The sequence below is a fragment of the Ceratotherium simum genome, chromosome 17, assembly GCF_057802395.1.
Source record: "Ceratotherium simum simum isolate JZ-2026a chromosome 17, ASM5780239v1, whole genome shotgun sequence".
Taxonomy (NCBI): domain Eukaryota; kingdom Metazoa; phylum Chordata; class Mammalia; order Perissodactyla; family Rhinocerotidae; genus Ceratotherium; species Ceratotherium simum.
Genome location: NC_141916.1, coordinates 54,075,298 through 54,091,452, shown reverse-complemented (window position 1 = coordinate 54,091,452; position 16,155 = coordinate 54,075,298). Strand labels below are relative to the sequence as shown.

Here is a 16,155-nt window from a genome sequence, read left to right as displayed (position 1 = left end):
GTCATCACACTCCCAAGGAACCCAAAAGAACAAAGCTATCATCTCATCACAGCTGGGAGGCACACGCATAGGCAGGGGCTGCAAAATCAACGTAGCAGTTATATCTCCTGGAGGGTGCATATCCATGGAGGGTGCATATCCAGCCAGGCTAGTTTGTCAGAGGCCACTCAAAGTCACAACAGGGTTTCCTTTCTATAACATGGCTTCCCCCACACCAACCTTGTCTTGAGCCGGTATCACTTCCTGGTTGTCACCGTTGCTCCCTTTCCTCCAGGCCACTGCCTATACTTTTAAAGCTCCGTTCAATACTGGTCTCCTCCATGAATTTATCCCAAACTCACGCATACTCTTAGACCTTTCATGCCACCTTGCAATCACTTTTACAAAGTATAGGACAGCCTGGACAAGTGGGCCAGGATGGAGCCCAGAAAAGGAAAAATGAAGTAGGGAGGAAGAGCTATTTTAGGAAAGGTTGACACATTTCATTTTGAACCAGGTGAGTTTTGGGTGAGGGCAGGATATTCAGATAAAGTAATTTGTTGGGCCACTGGAAATGAGGGTCCAGAATTGAGGAGAGAGGTTGGGTCTGGGAAGATCAATTTGGGAGTCATCTGCAGAGCTGAGAGGGGAGGCAGTGGGATTTAGAATGTTTGGAGAAATGGGGAAGAGAATCCTAGACAGAGTCTGGGTAACACCTAAATGTAGATGCCAGAACAAGAGTCCAAGGTGAAGAAAAGGGAATAGTGCTTAGATACGGAGGAGAGAATCACAAGAGGTTAAAAGGGGGCAGAAACAGAGGAGCTACTCTTTCAAGAAGTTTGGTAAATCATGAAAAGAATGTAGTAGGATTTCAGAAAAATCGGGGAACTAAACCAATGTGTTGATCCAGGGGAAAGAGCAGTAGGGTAGGAACTACTGAAAAGACAAATGAAAGGGGAGTTTGGTGAGGCTGGAGGGACAGCCCAAGGCTACAGTTTATCTGGAAAGGTCTCAGGGAGAGGATGAGCCTGAGCAGTGGGGGAGGGGATATGAAGTCTGGAAGAGAGAAGGGAGACTGCAGGGCCGACAAGACATCCAGTCTCCTGCACCTAGAGAGAGGGCCTGTGACTGCTCAGGGAGGCAGAAGTGGTGCCCAGGGGCGTGAAGGTGGGGGCTTTATCTCAGCCACCTTCACCTCATCCCTCCAAACATGCATTCTAAGTAAAAAACTGTGTGTTTGGATGTATATTTATCTTCTGAAGCTCACCTCTACAGGAATTCTGGAGCTGCTGCTGCACCCAGAAAACGGTTAGCTAAAGAGAACTTCCTCTTGGTGATGGTTGTTAGATACTAAAAGAGGAGACTGGAGGAGACCACAAATCCATGCCTGAGGAACTTTCCAGAGACAGTACTGCATAGTGTACCCAGCAGGCCTGAATTTTAATCCTGGCTCCACCCCTTACTGGAGTCAAAATTCAAAAGATAGGAAAAGGTTTATAGTGAAAAGGCCCCCTCCCACACCTGTCTCATGGGTATTCATGTCCTCTCCTCAGAGGCAACCAAGGTTGCCATTTTCTTAGGTTTACTTCCAGAAATATTTTTTCATATGCAAGGCAATAGATGATAGACTGATAGATGATAGATAGATAGATGATAGATAAATTTCCCCTTCCTTTTTAAACAAATGGTGGCCTGTTTAATATCTTGCTTTATTCAGTTAATGATGTTTCTTAGACATCATTCCATCTCATATATAAAGAGCTTCCTCATTCTTCCCTTACAGCGTTCCACTGAATGGGTGAACTATAATTTATTTAACCTTTTCTTTCTTGGTGGACATTTACTTTTGTATGTGCATTTGTAATTCTGGTAGATACTACAAATTACCTTCTAAAGAAATTGTGCCGGTTTATGTTCCTGCTGACAATGTGTAAGTAAGAGTTTGGGCAACTACTTGATCTCTTTGAGCTTCAGTTTCCATTTCTGCAAAATAAGCAAAACATGACCTATTGCTTGCAAATGTTGTGAAGATTACTTGAGATAGTGCATGTAAAGTATCTGGCATGTCTGAGTTGGTGCTCTCTAAATGGGAATATTATTTTATTTTGGATTAGTGAGACATTGTCCCAGCCAGGTAAATGAATGTGATGGGAACTCCTCGCCAGTCTGGGGTTCTCTGATTAGGATGAGGGGCAGATTCTGTAGGAAATTAGCAACTCAGAAGAGTTGGGGGCACTGCCTTCGCCAGGAGTACCATGTCTCCAGAGTACCCCAACCTCCTCCATACGGCTTCTACTCCCAGGTCTCTCCAAGCTGAAAGATCGCGTTGAAACAAAAAAAAACCTGTGGGACCAAGGATCCTTTCCTCTGATCATCAAGAATCTTGAAGTAACAGACTCAGGGACCTACATCTGTGAAGTGGAGGACAAGAAGACAGAGGTGGAATTGCTGGTGTTCAGATGTGAGTGGGGCAGGCCTGGGATGAGAATACCTCCAGCCAATCTCCCTTCCTCCCTGACTCCCATCCCTGCACCAAAACCAGGGCCTCAGCTGGTGGTATTCAACAGTCCAGAGATGGATCAGACTGGCCACCACATCTCCTCAAAACCTCCTCAGGCCTTGGGTCAGGCAGGGGGAGAGGAAGAGACCTAGAGAGGGAGAAAGAGAAGGGCAGGAGCCAGAGGAAGGAGGGAGAGAGACAAGGGAAGAGAGGAGGAGGGGAGCAGGGAGGAGGATGAAGAGGAGGGGAGAAGGAAACCCTGCCTTTGGCTGGGAGTGGGCAGCTGGCTGTTGGCAGGAAGGGAGATGTTGGGACGGGGTAATAGAGAGACTCTTGGTTTCTTGGCTTCTTCCTTTCTCCTTGGGGATAGTGTGTGTGTGTGACACAGGTGGCCTGCTCCCTCTACAGTGACTGCCAGCTCGGACACCCACAGCAGCATCCGCCTGCTGCCAGGGCAGAGCCTGACCCTGACCTTGGAGAGCCCGTCTGGTAGTAACCCTTCGGTGCAATGGAAAGGCCCTGGGAATAAAAGCAAGAATGGAGCCAAGAGCCTCTCACTGTCCCAGGTCGGGGTGCAGGATAGTGGCACCTGGACATGCACCATCTCCCAGGACCAGAAGACGCTGGTGTTCAACATAAACATCTTGGTGCTGGGTAAGAGGAGCTCGTCTCCCTTGCAGTCTCCCCCTGCCGCAGCGGCTGACAGGCCCTCTCTCTGTTCTCTCTGCTCTGCTCCTGGGTCTGGTGCTGGGGGACAGAGGGTAGATGAGGCGAGGCCCCCCTAGAGCTGAAGTCTGTCCTGAGGAATACACTGGGCCCTCTATTCCTCAGGGTGCTGATTAACAGGCACCCCTCAGGGTGGTGGATGTGGAGGAAGGAATGTAAGGACCCCTCAGGGTGGTGGACACGGAGGAAGGAAGGATAGGGGGTATAAGGAGGTGGGGGCCCCAGAGATCCCTGGAGGAGGCCCCAAAGGAGGAGCGTCAAGGGCATTTATTTGCTATGTTGCCTCAGCTCCCCACTCCCACCAAGTTAGCAAATCCACTTACTCAGGGACACTAACACCAGCAAGCCAGCCCTGATGAATGCTACACCACACCTTTAGAACACTGAGCTAGGCTCTGTGGGGGAAACCAAGAGCCCAGAATGCAGGTCCCACCCCAGATCCTATCCTCCAGGTGCTTATGTGACAGGAGGTAGGGTGTGTGGTGGTGAAGTGCATGGACTCTGATTTAACTCCTGGCTCTGACTTAACCATGTGACCTTGGGCAAGTTAGTGAGCCTCTCTGTGCTTTGGTTTCTGCATCTGTAAAGTGGGGATGATGCTCACTGAGAAAGTACCTGCCTTGTAGTGTTATGGCGAGAATTAATCCATGTAACACATGGAGAACAGTGCCTGGCACGGAGTCAGCCCGATTTAAGTATTTGCTCCTGTTTCGTGAAGGGTGATAAATTACGCATGTTAAGTAGTGCAGGCCAAATGTCCTCTGTGCTCCAGGGACCCTGAGGAGGAGAGGCCCCCCTGTGGCTGGGCTGTTCTATGAGGGCTTCCAGGGGGAGGGGGCGCTGCCATGGGAACATGCTGGGGAGGATAGCCGAGAGAAAAGATTGGAGAGGTAGATGGGATGTAAGGGCTTGAATGGCAACCTAGGTGTTTGGCCTCACCTGGTCCCTTTCCATCTCTTTGCTGCCTCCCCACATGCCTACACCACCCTGTTCACCCTCATCTTCCTATCTCCTTCTGACCTAGGTTCTCTCCCTTCCCACCTCCAGCTTTCCAGAAAGTCTCTAACACAGTCTATACGAAAGAGGGGAAGCAGGTGGAGTTCTCCTTCCCACTTACCTTCGCAGAGGACAACCTGAGAGGGGAGCTGACATGGCAGGTGGAGGGGGCTTCCTCCTCGCAGCTCTGGATCTCATTCTCCCTGGAGAACAGGAAGGTGGTTTTGAAAAAGGCTCGCCCTGACCTAAAGCTCTGGATGGAGGAGATGCTCCCACTCCGCTTCACCCTGCCCCAGGCTTTGCCTCAGTATGCTGGTTCTGGAAACCTGAGCTTGGTCCTTGCCAAGGGCGAGTTGAAACAGGAAGTGAACCTTGTGGTGATGAGAGGTGAGGAGCTGGGCTAGAAGGGGAGGACAGGGGCAGATGGCGGAGGGGCTTGGCCCAGGGCTCCCTCAGAGACAGGACAGGCCCCCAAAGGGAGGCCTAGGCCCTGGTTGCCTAATCAAGCTGATCAGCCCTGAGCTAACATCCATGCTAACCCTCCTCTTTTTGCTGAGGAAGACAGGCTCTGAGCTAACATCTATTGCCAATCCTCCTCCTTTTTTTTCCCCAAAGCCCCAGTAGATAGTTGTGTGTCATAGTTGCACATCCGTCTAGTTGCTGTATGTGGGACGCGTCCTCAGCATGGTCGGACAAGCAGTGCATCAGTGCGCACCCGGGATCCGAACCCGGGCCGCCAGTAGTGGAGCGTGCGCACTTAACCGCTAAGCCACGGGGCTGGCCCAGGGGGGCTGGTTTTGAACTGAGACTAGAATCCACTGTTGAGGGCAGGCTCCACTGAGAATCCCCAAAGGGCATGCGCTGAGACCCAGAGTTCTAATTCTACCTCTGCCTAGCCCTTTAGGACCCTGACTAAGCCCCCTAGCTCTGCGGGCCTACTTTCTCCTAATGAGGATAACAAAATCTGCTCTTAGGAGGATAGTGGTGATGATGAGGTCAGGCTCTACATGGAGTTCTTCACTTCTTAGCTTCTTGATCATCATAACAACTCTGTAAATAATAATGGCTAATACTTGATGCTTAGGACCTGCCAGGCCCCATTCAAGAGCTTTACATGTATTTGTGGATTTAATTATTGTCCGGGGCTCAGGTTGTTAAGTAACTTGCTCAGGGACACACAGCTAATTAGCAGTGGGACTGGGATTCAAGCCCAACACACTTGGACCTTAAAAGCTGTGTTTTCTTTATTTTAACTGCATGAAAATGTGCTCTGAGAGGCTAAAAGAAGGGCGCTCATGTGAAATACCATTTTGATTGTCCTACTAAATCCCCTTAGAGCATGCAGGTGCTGGGAACCCAGAGGTCCAGGCTCCCAGGCTCAGGTTCTGGTCCCCCTGCAGTGACTAAGTCCCAGAACGATTTGACCTGTGAGGTGCTTGGACCCACCTCCCCGAAGCTGATGCTGAGCTTGAAGCTGGAGAACCAGACTGCAAAAGTTTCAAATCAGCAGAAGCTGGTGAAGGTGCTGGACCCTGTGGCGGGGATATGGCAGTGTCTACTGAGTGACGATGGCAAAGTCCTGCTGGAATCCAAGGTCGAGGGTGAGTGAGGATCCAGATCCCATATCCTAACCCCAACTCCCTGCCTCCTCAGTGTGGGACTTTCCCAGGATTGGCGGAGACCACCCAGAGTCCCAGCCTTCCAATTTCTCTGAGATGGGTGGCTTATACATATGGTGCCTGGACACATGGGGCTGATGAGGTGAGGTGGGGTGTGGTCCCAGGCTGTAGGTTCCCACCTGTGTCCTGCAGGTTCCCACCTCCCTAAGGTCTACAGCCCAGGAATGGGGCCCACATGACCAAGAGCCCCCCTTCCTGGCTCCTCTCCAAACCCAGACACACACACACACACACACACACACACACACACACACACACACGGCACATGGCTGGGACTGCTACTTCTACCTCCCCAGAGTGCCCTGTAGTCTCTAGACCTTAAAAGCTCTTCCCCAGCCTTTCCCCTCCAACCCTGGTGGCCCTGCACATGCTACCCTGCTCTCCCAGCCCATGGGTCTGTCCCAAGCGTGGCTGGGCAGCGAGGCCCTCCCCCCGCCCTCCAGGGTGCCCTGTGCCCTGACGGAGGGCAGCAAACTGGACACCCCTCTCTCTCTTGCAGTTTCGCCCACACCATTCACCCCAGCCTGGCCAAAGCTCCTGGCCATCGTGCTGGGGGGGATCGCAGGCCTTCTGCTTTTCACTGGGGTCTTCATCTTCTGCTGTGTTAAGTGCTGGCACCGCAGGGTGAGTGAGCCTCCCCACACCCCGCTCACCCGCACAGGACTCTAGAGCACATGAGACCTGTAGAGCAACAAGGGCATTTAGTATATGCCACCTGCCTGCTTTTGCTCTGGCTCTCTCTGCCCACCGCGGAATCCCCTCAACTGCAGACCGGGCCATGTCCCAGACCCCATGCGGAGGGAGACACAGGAAGGAGCAGAGAGTTAATTCTGGGACAGATGGCCTCAGCCACAGTAACTGCTTCTCCTCTCCCAGCTTCGCCCCCCCCCCAAGGGGCACCTCCCTTCTGGAGGCCTGAGACCCTCACGACTCCCCTCCTTCTTCCTGGACAGCGCCAGGCAGAACGGATGTCTCAGATCAAGAGACTCCTCAGTGAGAAGAAAACCTGCCAGTGCCCCCAGTAAGGAGCTGGGGGGAGAGACGGAAGGGGAGGGAGGGAGAGAGGTGGGAAAAGGAGGAAAGAGGAGGGCAGGAGCGGGGTGGAGAAAAGAGGAAAGGGAGGGGATGAGGAGGGAGGGGGGATGGAGGTGAGGAGATAGGGGCTAAACGGAGGTGGTGGAGCAGAGAAGGGTGAAAATGGGTGGCTGAGCAGGTAGGAAGCAGGCAGAAGGTGGAGGGCGGAGGTGAAGGGGCAGCAGGCCTGGGATATTTCTGGATGTGGCACCGTGGCTGTGGCCCAGAGGCCATCACTGAACTGGAAGACAAAAGTGGGGTCTGGGTGCCGTGGACACCCTAGAACGCAAAGGAGTTGGGGAGGAATAGACTTGCTTCTCTTATTCTTTGTTCCTCTAGCCGGTTCCAGAAGACAGGTAACCTCATTTGAGGCACCGGCCCGGGGATGCTTCCCACTTGCTGCCTCCCCAGCTGTCTTCCCTGCGTTCCTCTTGGGCTCCTGGACCTGTGGACCAGATGAATGTAGCAGATCCCAGCGCCTCTGGCCGTCTCCTGCTCTCCTTGTCCACACTTGGCCATGGGTGTTCCTCTTCCAGAGGCTTGTGCACACCATCTCTTCCCATTTCCTCTTCACTCAAGCCCTAGCCCTTTGATTATTTCCTCTTGGCTCTCTTCCCCCACTGCCCACTTGGATCCCAGGGAAGCACGTGGGACCAGCCCCGCCTGGCCTGGAGAGTGAAGCTGGGCCTCTAAAGCGTGAAGCACAGGACTGTCATTTTAAGGGAGAGGACCCTGGGACCAGAGAGGGCAGGGACTAGCCCAATCACAGCCAGTTCAAGGACAGATCCAGATCCAAAGGCTCCTGACTGCCAGCCCCCACTGCTCCATTCTGCCTGCTTCTTGCCCTGTGTGGGCTGTGCCACAGACTCTCATCCTGACCTGTACACAAAGAGGCACCCCTGGACACACACCCACGTACACAGCCCACACTTGTGCACAGACACAACTCCTTATCACCCAAGCAGCGTGTCTCAGTGTACAAACAAGTTTCACATCGTTTGTCTATTTGAACCTTATGAAAATCCTACAAGGCTGGTAGTGATGAGACCAAGATTAGTACCTCCAGTTTATAGACCAGAAATGGAACTCGAAAGGTCAGATGTGCCCAAGGTCACACAGCTAGAAAGTACCAGAGTCAGGACTAGCCCAGGTCTCTTGCCCCCTAATTCCACTGCTGTGTCTTGAGCGCAGGGACAAATACTGCACAGAGCTCTGCTGGCTAGTCACAGATGCCCAGTATGCACCTCTGGATTCACAGGAGCACAACACGACAGGGAGGGCCTGCCTCAGAGAGTTCAGGAGCAGGGAGGAGGGCTTCCCTGCCTAAAATCCCTCCTTTGTCACCTCCTGGAGGCAGAATCTTGTTATCAGAGGACAGGGCCTTCAGTTCTCCTAATCAGAGCACAGGCTGGGAGGCACAGACCCTGTGGGAGAGTGTGCCCAGTGACCTGCCACTCACCCTGTGCAGAACCTTCTGGAAGGTGAGCTTTGCCAGGGGGAAGGGGTGCGGACCCCGCCTGAGAGTGAAACTCTGAGGAGACCTCCTGTGAAGGGTGATAGTGCTGGGCCTCAGTGCCCCTGCCTTGCACCCTCCTTCATCCCTCCCCCAAGACATAGGAAACTGAGATGACAAGTATTCTTCTTCCCCCTCCCCTTGGTCCATTTCTCTCAGGATCCCTACCTCCTCTGCCTCTCCTTCCTTCCCTTTCTCACTGTGTCTCTCAGTCCCGATCTCCTTTCCCTTTTCCTTTCTTTCCAGCTTGCCTCTTGCAGGAAGAACACCCAACTGCTGCCTGGGGGGCCCCCCATTGCTTGCTGTGTATTCCTGCCCACTCCTCGCTCCTGCCCCCTGAGCTGACAGAAAAATACAATAAACATATTATAAAGAAGATGTTCCTGGGGCCGGCCGGGTGGCGTAGTGGTTAAGTTTGCACGCTCTGCTTTGGCAGCCCAGGGTTCGCAGGTTCGCATCCTGAGCACGGACCTACGCACTGCTTATCAAGCCATGCTATGGAGTCGTCCTATATAAAATAGAGGAAGATGGGCACAGATGTTAGCTCAGGGCTAACCTTCCTCACAAAAGAAAAAAAAAGATGGTCTTCATTTGTGTGTGTCTGTGTGTGTGTGTGTGTGTGTGTGGGAGAGGGAGAGGAAGAGGGAGAGGGAGAGGGAGAGGGAGAGGGAGAGGGAGAGGGAGAGGGAGAGGGAGAGGGAGGGAGAGAAGTGGACTCTTCTCTGGGGACTTGGAATCTTCTGATCTTTGGGGTCAGACCCAGAAGAGAGGTTGCCAGACTTGCCCCAGGAAGGAGACTAAGTTTCCCTGGGGAGGGAAAAATTCTTTGGAGGCTGATTACCCACCTACCCACCCCAAAGGGCCCTGTGTTTGTGTGTGTGTGAGGCTAAGACTTTGTAATCACACGTGTGCGGTAGATAGACTGAGGGCTTGTGTGCACTACACCTGTGTATGTGTATAGTGGAGAGAAAGGACTATGAGAAACTGTAACGTGAACTGCGTGTATCCCTAACGTAAGTGTGAGTTTGTGTTCCAGGAGGAGGAAGTGGTGTGTGTGTGTGCCTGCGCACGCCCCACACCCGCATCCTCTTAGACCTGCCTACCCCCCACCCCGCAAGCAGCCCCAGCTTCATCACAAGGGCCCCTCACTCCCCACAGCCTCCGGCACAGGCCCCTCTGAGCTACACCCCAGGCATAGCGCTCACACAGATACACACAGTGACACACGGTGACACACACTTCCTCCTCCTGGAACAGCTAGCTCCTCAGTCCCCGAACACCACCAGCTGCCTCTTAGAGCCTGTGTTCATGTTGAAAAGCGGGGTGGAGTGGGGGCAGGACACGAACCATTTCACCAATAAAGCCGGTTCCCCGCCATCCTCCTCTCCCCCCTCCCTCTCGGTGCCTTCCTCGCCCCTCCTCCTCCAAGTCGCTACCGTCCAGTCCCCGCCCTACACTCGGCCCCCTCCCCCCGAAAAGCTTTCCTTCAGTCCCCCCGACCCGGGGCCCACAGACAGGGTGACTCCCGGAGAGAGGGGCTTGGAGACACCTAGGGGGCAGAGACGAGTGAGCCGCAGGCTGAGCCGGCGAGGCTGGGACCAAGGTGGGAGGAGGGAGCCCTGGAGGCCGGGAGGGAGGGAGGAGGGCGGGCTGGCTGGAGCCGGCAGGCGGCGGGAGCCCGGGCGAGCCGCGTCGGGAGTGCGGTCTCCACGGCAGTGCCAGGCGCAGCCAGAGGTAGGACGACCCTTGCCCTGTCCCCCGCGGTCCCCTCCCCTCTTCCCCCCTTCTGCCTCCTCTCCCCCCAGGCCGGCCCCTCCTCCCCGGCCACCTGCTGTTTCTGCCCTGGAGAACGAGGTGGGTGGCAGGAGGGAGGAGCCGCCTGACCTTACCCCTTCACCCCCAAGGGTGAGGGACCCCTGTCCGCTATGGAGTCCCCTAGATCCCCCTCCCACCTTCCTCTGATCTTTCTCTGTCCTTCACCACCTTCTCTCTGTCCTTCACATCCTCCCTGCCTCCCTCCCTCTCTGACTCCCCATCTCTTTCTGCCTGAGCCCACCCGCTGGGCCTGGGTGGAGGTGAGTGGGAAGGGGTCCAAGGCTGTAGGGGAGGTTAGTGGGGGGCTGCTTCTGACCAATTCCCTCCACCTCCCTCTGGCTGGCCATTGCCATGGCAACTAGGTGTACTGGGCTCTGGAGGGAAAACAAAGGTGGGGGGTGGGCTAGGACCTCTTGGGGAGGGCAAGGGTCTGAGGTTCTAACACAGCAAATAGACTTTCCCACTGCTGTGCCCCATTTTTACCCCCATTTACCCCAAAGCCGTTATGCCCATCCTTTCGGTCTCCACTCTGTTCAGGGTTTCACCGATTTCTCTTAGCCCCCTCCCCAGGGCTACTGAAGCTCAGCGTCAGGAAATTCAGGAGTACCCTCCCTCCCATCAGAGGGAAACTGAGGCTGGGGCAGAGGAGGAAAGAAGCGAGGTTTGCCAGCGGGAGTCAGCACCTTACTGAATGTTGGGCTTTTCTTCACAGCCTCCCTATTCCCTGCTCCCTCCCTGCATCCAAACCCTCCTCCCTCCAAAGCCTCCTGTGGGGTCTCTGGGCTTTTCTTCTATTTTCAGATACTATCACTTTGCCCCTCTTTCTTTTCTGCTCAAACTCTCTTCCTTCCCCTAGTTCCCCCTCTTTCCATTTCTGGATGCTTCTGATGTCAGTGATTTCCCCGCCTTCGGGTTCCCTAGCCCCCTCTCGGTCCCAGCCTCCTTCTCCCATCTTCCCAGATCCCTGGTGAGCTGGAGGGCGATCATGCAGGCTTGGGGAAATGGGGCTGAGCACCAAGACCACTGGGCCCGGAGCCTGGAAGATGGGGAGGGGCTGTGATACCATAGCCCAGCTGACCATGAACCCTCAAGAAGAAACAAGTCATGGGTCTGCTATAAGTAGCTCTGAAGAGGGTTCAGGGACATGAAGATAAGAGTTGAGTGGTACTGAGCAGGGGATATAAGAAGAAGGAAGCTGGGAGTACCAGAGGCAGGAAAGGGCCAGAAAAAGGATGGGTGACAAGAGGTCAGAAGACCTTTCCTGGAGGTCTGGGAAGCAGGGATCTTATCTGTGTGGTTGAGGGGCCTTCTGATTTAAGGCAGGAGAATGTTCTGAAAGATCCCATGACCACTAGTAATCAGTCATTTCTTTAGTTTCAAGAGAAGGGGGGGAGCAAGAAGCCAGTTGGAGGTCAGCCTAGGCCCTACCTCCGCCCTTCCCCTCCCACATCTCATCTCTCCCTTGCAGTTTGTCCAGGTGGCTGAGCCTCACCCCACATCCTTTGGGGCATCCAGAAGATCCCTGACTGGTCAAGAACCAGAGGAAGAAGAGACCTGCAAGTCCCGGCATGGGGACTAGAGCACCCCAGCCAGCCTCATAGTTGGGAAAGCAGTCAGCTTCCCGCCCCCCCATCCACTAACGGGAGACTTCAGGAAGGGCCCCACCCAGTATGGAAGCTGAGGGCTACCTCTGCTGACCCTCAGTCTCCTCCCCAGCCCTCCATACCTGACCTTAGCTGGGTCAGTCATGCAATGCTGAACACCAGCATAGGCCTAGGGGTGGCCTGCCTCACCACAGGGCAAGGACTGTGGGCATCATGGGGATGTGTGTGAGTGGGGCTCCTGGGTGAGACCTAGCCCCCACCCCCAGGAGTTCAAGGGGGGTGGGGGGCCGAGGATAGGATGGCTCGGGGCGGGGTGGGGGCAGAGGAGGCCTCCCTGCGCTCCAACGCGCTGTCCTGGCTGGCCTGTGGGCTCCTGGCACTGCTGGCCAATGCCTGGATCATCCTCAGCATCTCGGCCAAGCAGCAGAAGCACAAGCCGCTGGAGCTGCTGCTCTGCTTCCTGGCAGGCACACACATACTCATGGCGGCTGTGCCCCTCACCACCTTCGCTGTGGTGCAGCTACGGCGCCAGGCTTCCTCTGACTATGACTGGAATGAGAGCATATGCAAGGTCTTTGTGTCCACCTACTACACACTGGCCCTGGCTACCTGCTTCACGGTCGCCTCCCTCTCCTACCATCGCATGTGGATGGTGCGTTGGCCCGTCAACTACCGCCTCAGCAACGCCAAGAAGCAGGCACTGCATGCCGTCATGGGCATCTGGATGGTCAGCTTCATCCTCTCCACACTGCCTTCCATTGGCTGGCACAACAATGGCGAGCGCTACTATGCCCGTGGCTGCCAGTTCATAGTCTCCAAGATTGGCCTCGGTTTTGGCGTCTGCTTCAGCCTCTTGCTACTTGGGGGCATTGTCATGGGGCTGGTCTGTGTGGCCATCACCTTCTACCAGACACTGTGGGCCCGGCCCCGGAGGGCTCGGCAGGCCCGGAGAGCAGGGGGCATGGGTGGGGCCAAGGGGGGTGGGCCAGGGGGTTTGGGTACCCGGCCAGCCTTTGAGGTGCCAGCCATTGTGGTGGAGGATGCCCGAGGGAAGCGGCGGTCCTCACTGGATGGCTCTGAGTCGGCCAAGACATCCCTACAGGTCACCAACTTGGTCAGCGCCATCGTCTTTCTCTATGACTCACTTACAGGGGTGCCCATCTTGGTGAGATTGGGTCCCTCCATCTGCTCTCCCCAATATCCAGGCCCCAGCATGATCACCTGACCTCCAGCTCCATCAGCCATACAGCAGCTCCATCATCCATCTTCCTCTCCTCTACCCATTCCCACTCCATTTGTGAGCCCCCATCTGTATCATCTAGTTCCCATTACCCTCAGCTCCATCATCTGTTTTCCAGTTCCCACCACTCAACTCCACTCAACAGATGAGTCCTTCAGTTCTGCTGCCTGTTCTCCAGCTCCATCATCTATCCTGTGGCTCCACTATTCAGCCCCCAGATGTATCATCCAGCTGCCGAGCTCCACTCTCCATTCCCTGTTTCCCTCTGGATACCACAGAGTCTCTGAGCACTCTCGGGTGGAAACCCCAGATAGCTCATCCTGCCACCCCAGTTTTTTGCATTCCCATCTAATTCTTATTCATGAATTTTTCTCTGTCTTCCAGTTTACTGTACCACCTCTGCTCCTCTCTCTCTGGACCCCAAGGCTTTGTCTCCAGTATTCTCCCCCAACCTTCCTCTGAGTCAGTCAGTTCCCCACTGTTCATCCCATCTTCACCTCCAACTTTGCCTCTGTCATGATCCTATGTGATTCGGGCCATCCCTTCCTTACTTCTTGCCCACCAGCTGCACTAGGGTATCGGATGTGGGGTCAAATGGGCCCCCTCAGCCCTGGGGCCTGACCGGGCGCCATTCCCCATCCCCCCACCAGGTGGTGAGCTTCTTCTCCCTTAAGTCGGACTCGGCTCCCCCGTGGATGGTGCTGGCTGTGCTGTGGTGCTCCATGGCACAGACGCTGCTGCTGCCCTCCTTCATCTGGTCCTGCGAGCGCTACCGCGCCGACGTGCGGACGGTGTGGGAGCAGTGCGTGGCTATCATGTCGGAGGAGGATGGTGACGACGGTCAGAGGAGGGACTGGGCTTTTGCTTTCTAGGTCATCGGCTCCCTTTTCTACCACCCCTGCTCTGTGCGGGGACGGGCTGCCCCGGAGTGCCCCCTGCTGGACAGAACCTGCACCGCCCCTGGGCTGACTGCAGGCTCCCCTTTCCCTATGAGCACCCTGACGCACACCCAACTGCTTCCTTCTGCACTGAGGGCTCCCTCCATTGGGCATCAGTTCCCCTCTGCAAGCCCACACTACCCAGCTCTGCCTCCGTGGGGCAGAGTGCCTGAGAAACAGTCCGGAGTCCTAACACAACCATAAGGAAGGCTGTGGAACTAAGGGGAGGCTAAGCTTCCTGAGATCCCCAGCTATAGGGACAGCTCTTGGGGGGGAGTAATTGTTTCAATAAATATGTTTACATGTGTGAAGCACCAGGGGTTCAGCACTGAACACAACAGATGCTAGCCACTCTCACTTTCCTCTTGGAGCTTACAGACTAGTGGAAACAGAGGATACTCCCCAGAGCTTATAAAGGGGGCGGGGAGGGGGTGGGTATTCCCTGCCTGTAACCCCTCTGCCCCTTTTCTCTCCTAGATGGGGCCTGTGATGACTATGCAGATGGCCGAGTGTGCAAAGTTCGCTTTGATGCTAATGGGGCCACAGGACCAGGGAGCAGGGACCCCACCCAGGTGAAGCTGCTGCCTGGAAGGCACATGCTCTTTCCCCCTCTGGAGAGGGTCCAGTACTTACAGGTATGGAACTAGGGAAGACACCTCCTATTCTGGGTATGCCCTCACTACTTTGCTCCAGTCTCTGTTATCCATCGCAGCCCCCTCATTCCCGAGCCCTGGCCTACAGGGCACATAAGGGGTAGGTGAGAGAAAGGCATGGCAAGAAAGGGTCCCCTTTAGACCTCTCAGAACCAGAGTTGCCCATCAGAGGATGTTTTGCAAATGTTTAAGGGGGTGGAGCCGTCTTGCAGAGTCCCCACTGGTTCCTGCCTTTACCCCTTTGTCCCTGCATCACCTCTGGGTCTACTTGCTCCTCTCCCCAGGTCCCTCTGTCCCGCCGTCTGTCCCATGATGAGACCAACATCTTCTCTACTCCTCGGGCACCAGGCTCCTTTCTGCACAAGTGGTCATCCTCTGATGACATTCGGGTCCTCCCGGCCCAGAGCCGGGCCCTGGGGGGCCCTCCTGAGTACCTAGGACGAAGACAAAGGCTGGAAGATGAGGAGGATGAAGAGGAGGCTGAAGGTGGGGGGCTGGCCAGCCTTCGCCAATTCCTGGAGGGTGGGGTTCTGGGGTCAGGTGGGGGACCCCCACGGGGTCCTGGCTTCTTCCGGGAGGAGATCACCACCTTCATCGACGAGACACCTCTGCCTTCTCCGACGGCCTCACCAGGGCCCTCTCCCCGCCGGCCCAGGCCGCTGGGCCTCTCACCCCGCCGACTCTCCCTTGGATCACCTGATAGCAGAGCCCTTGGACTTCCTTTGGGGCTAAGTGCAGGGAGACGCTGCTCCCTGACAGGAGGTGAGGGGAGTGCAAGAGCTTGGGGAGGATCCTGGGGCCCAGGTAACCCCATCTTCCCCCAGCTGACCCTGTGAGCCCAGGTGGGCCTGCTGGACTCAGAGGAGGGGGACTGGGTAACACCTCCTTCTGGCCCTGAGCCTACAGCAGCTGCCTCCAGACTCCAGGGAGATGGGCACTGGATCTGGGGCCCTCAAGCCCCTGCTGTCTCCCATCCAAGTGACCAGATGCCCTACTCCCATTCCATCATCCCTAGCAAATGTATTAAAGTCTGAAGTGTTACCATGGAAACCTCTGTGTCCAGTGTACTAGGGTGGCAAATGATGTGGTCAGAGGCTTGGGGGTGGAGTGGCTCATAGGGGACGAAATAAAGCAGGGGCAGTGGACAGAGGCACAGAAATCACACCGAGAAAGACATGCAGACAACACAGAGACAGGCTTATAAGAGCATCTCATGCTGGGGGGATGGGGAGACACTTGAGTTTGCTGGTTTAGAGTGTAAAGGATCTTTGTTCAGATCTGGGGAGGTGGTTTTAGAGTGTGACTCTATGCCCCTTGCCCCAACTCTCTTCCTTCCCCAAAACCCACCTAGGGGCTCACTTTCTGGGCAGGAAAGGGTTTGGGCCTGATGTGGTTTCATAGGCCTGGAGTTTACTCTCCTCCATGCTACATTCTAAAG

General features: G+C 55.2%; 2 protein-coding genes across 4 annotated transcripts in view; both read left to right on the top strand.

Moving 5' to 3' along the window:
• The window catches only part of CD4 (CD4 molecule), a 28,951-nt gene extending 20,106 nt beyond the window's left edge, over positions 1–8,845 (top strand). The window contains exons 4-10 of one of the 2 annotated variants that reach the window (XM_014793995.2): positions 2,282–2,440; positions 2,888–3,133; positions 4,253–4,588; positions 5,602–5,802; positions 6,380–6,504; positions 6,834–6,901; positions 7,294–8,845. In XM_014793995.2, the coding sequence (XP_014649481.1) occupies positions 2,282–2,440; positions 2,888–3,133; positions 4,253–4,588; positions 5,602–5,802; positions 6,380–6,504; positions 6,834–6,901; positions 7,294–7,324 (1,166 nt within the window). In that variant the 3' untranslated portion in view covers positions 7,325–8,845. The remainder of the gene's footprint in view (positions 1–2,281; positions 2,441–2,887; positions 3,134–4,252; positions 4,589–5,601; positions 5,803–6,379; positions 6,505–6,833; positions 6,902–7,293) is intronic. The other variant, XM_014793997.2, reaches the window with a different exon arrangement.
• A 1,111-nt stretch (positions 8,846–9,956) lies between these two features.
• On the top strand, positions 9,957–15,761 carry GPR162 (G protein-coupled receptor 162). Of its 2 annotated transcripts, none has more exons than XM_087442828.1 (5): positions 9,957–10,070; positions 11,751–13,051; positions 13,777–13,966; positions 14,542–14,699; positions 15,002–15,761. In XM_087442828.1, the coding sequence occupies exons 2-5, from the start codon at positions 12,185–12,187 to the stop codon at positions 15,551–15,553; spliced, it is 1,767 nt and encodes a 588-aa protein (XP_087298954.1). In that variant the 5' UTR covers positions 9,957–10,070; positions 11,751–12,184; the 3' UTR covers positions 15,554–15,761. The 2 variants fall into 2 exon arrangements, with proteins under 2 accessions (XP_087298954.1, XP_004438759.1); XM_004438702.3 differs by lacking the exon at positions 9,957–10,070 and adding an exon at positions 10,118–10,201.
• The last annotated feature ends 394 nt before the right edge of the window (positions 15,762–16,155 follow it).

What these genes read in the sequence shown, in the direction of transcription:
- GPR162 (XM_087442828.1), top strand. Translation starts at nt 12,185, where the DNA reads ATGGCTCGGGGCGGGGTGGGGGCAGAGGAGGCCTCCCTGCGCTCCAAC. An exon ending in GGAGGAGGATGGTGACGACG is followed by an intron (nt 13,967 to 14,541) that starts GTCAGAGGAGGG and finishes TTTCTCTCCTAG; the next exon opens with ATGGGGCCTGTGATGACTAT. An exon ending in AGAGGGTCCAGTACTTACAG is followed by an intron (nt 14,700 to 15,001) that starts GTATGGAACTAG and finishes TCCTCTCCCCAG; the next exon opens with GTCCCTCTGTCCCGCCGTCT.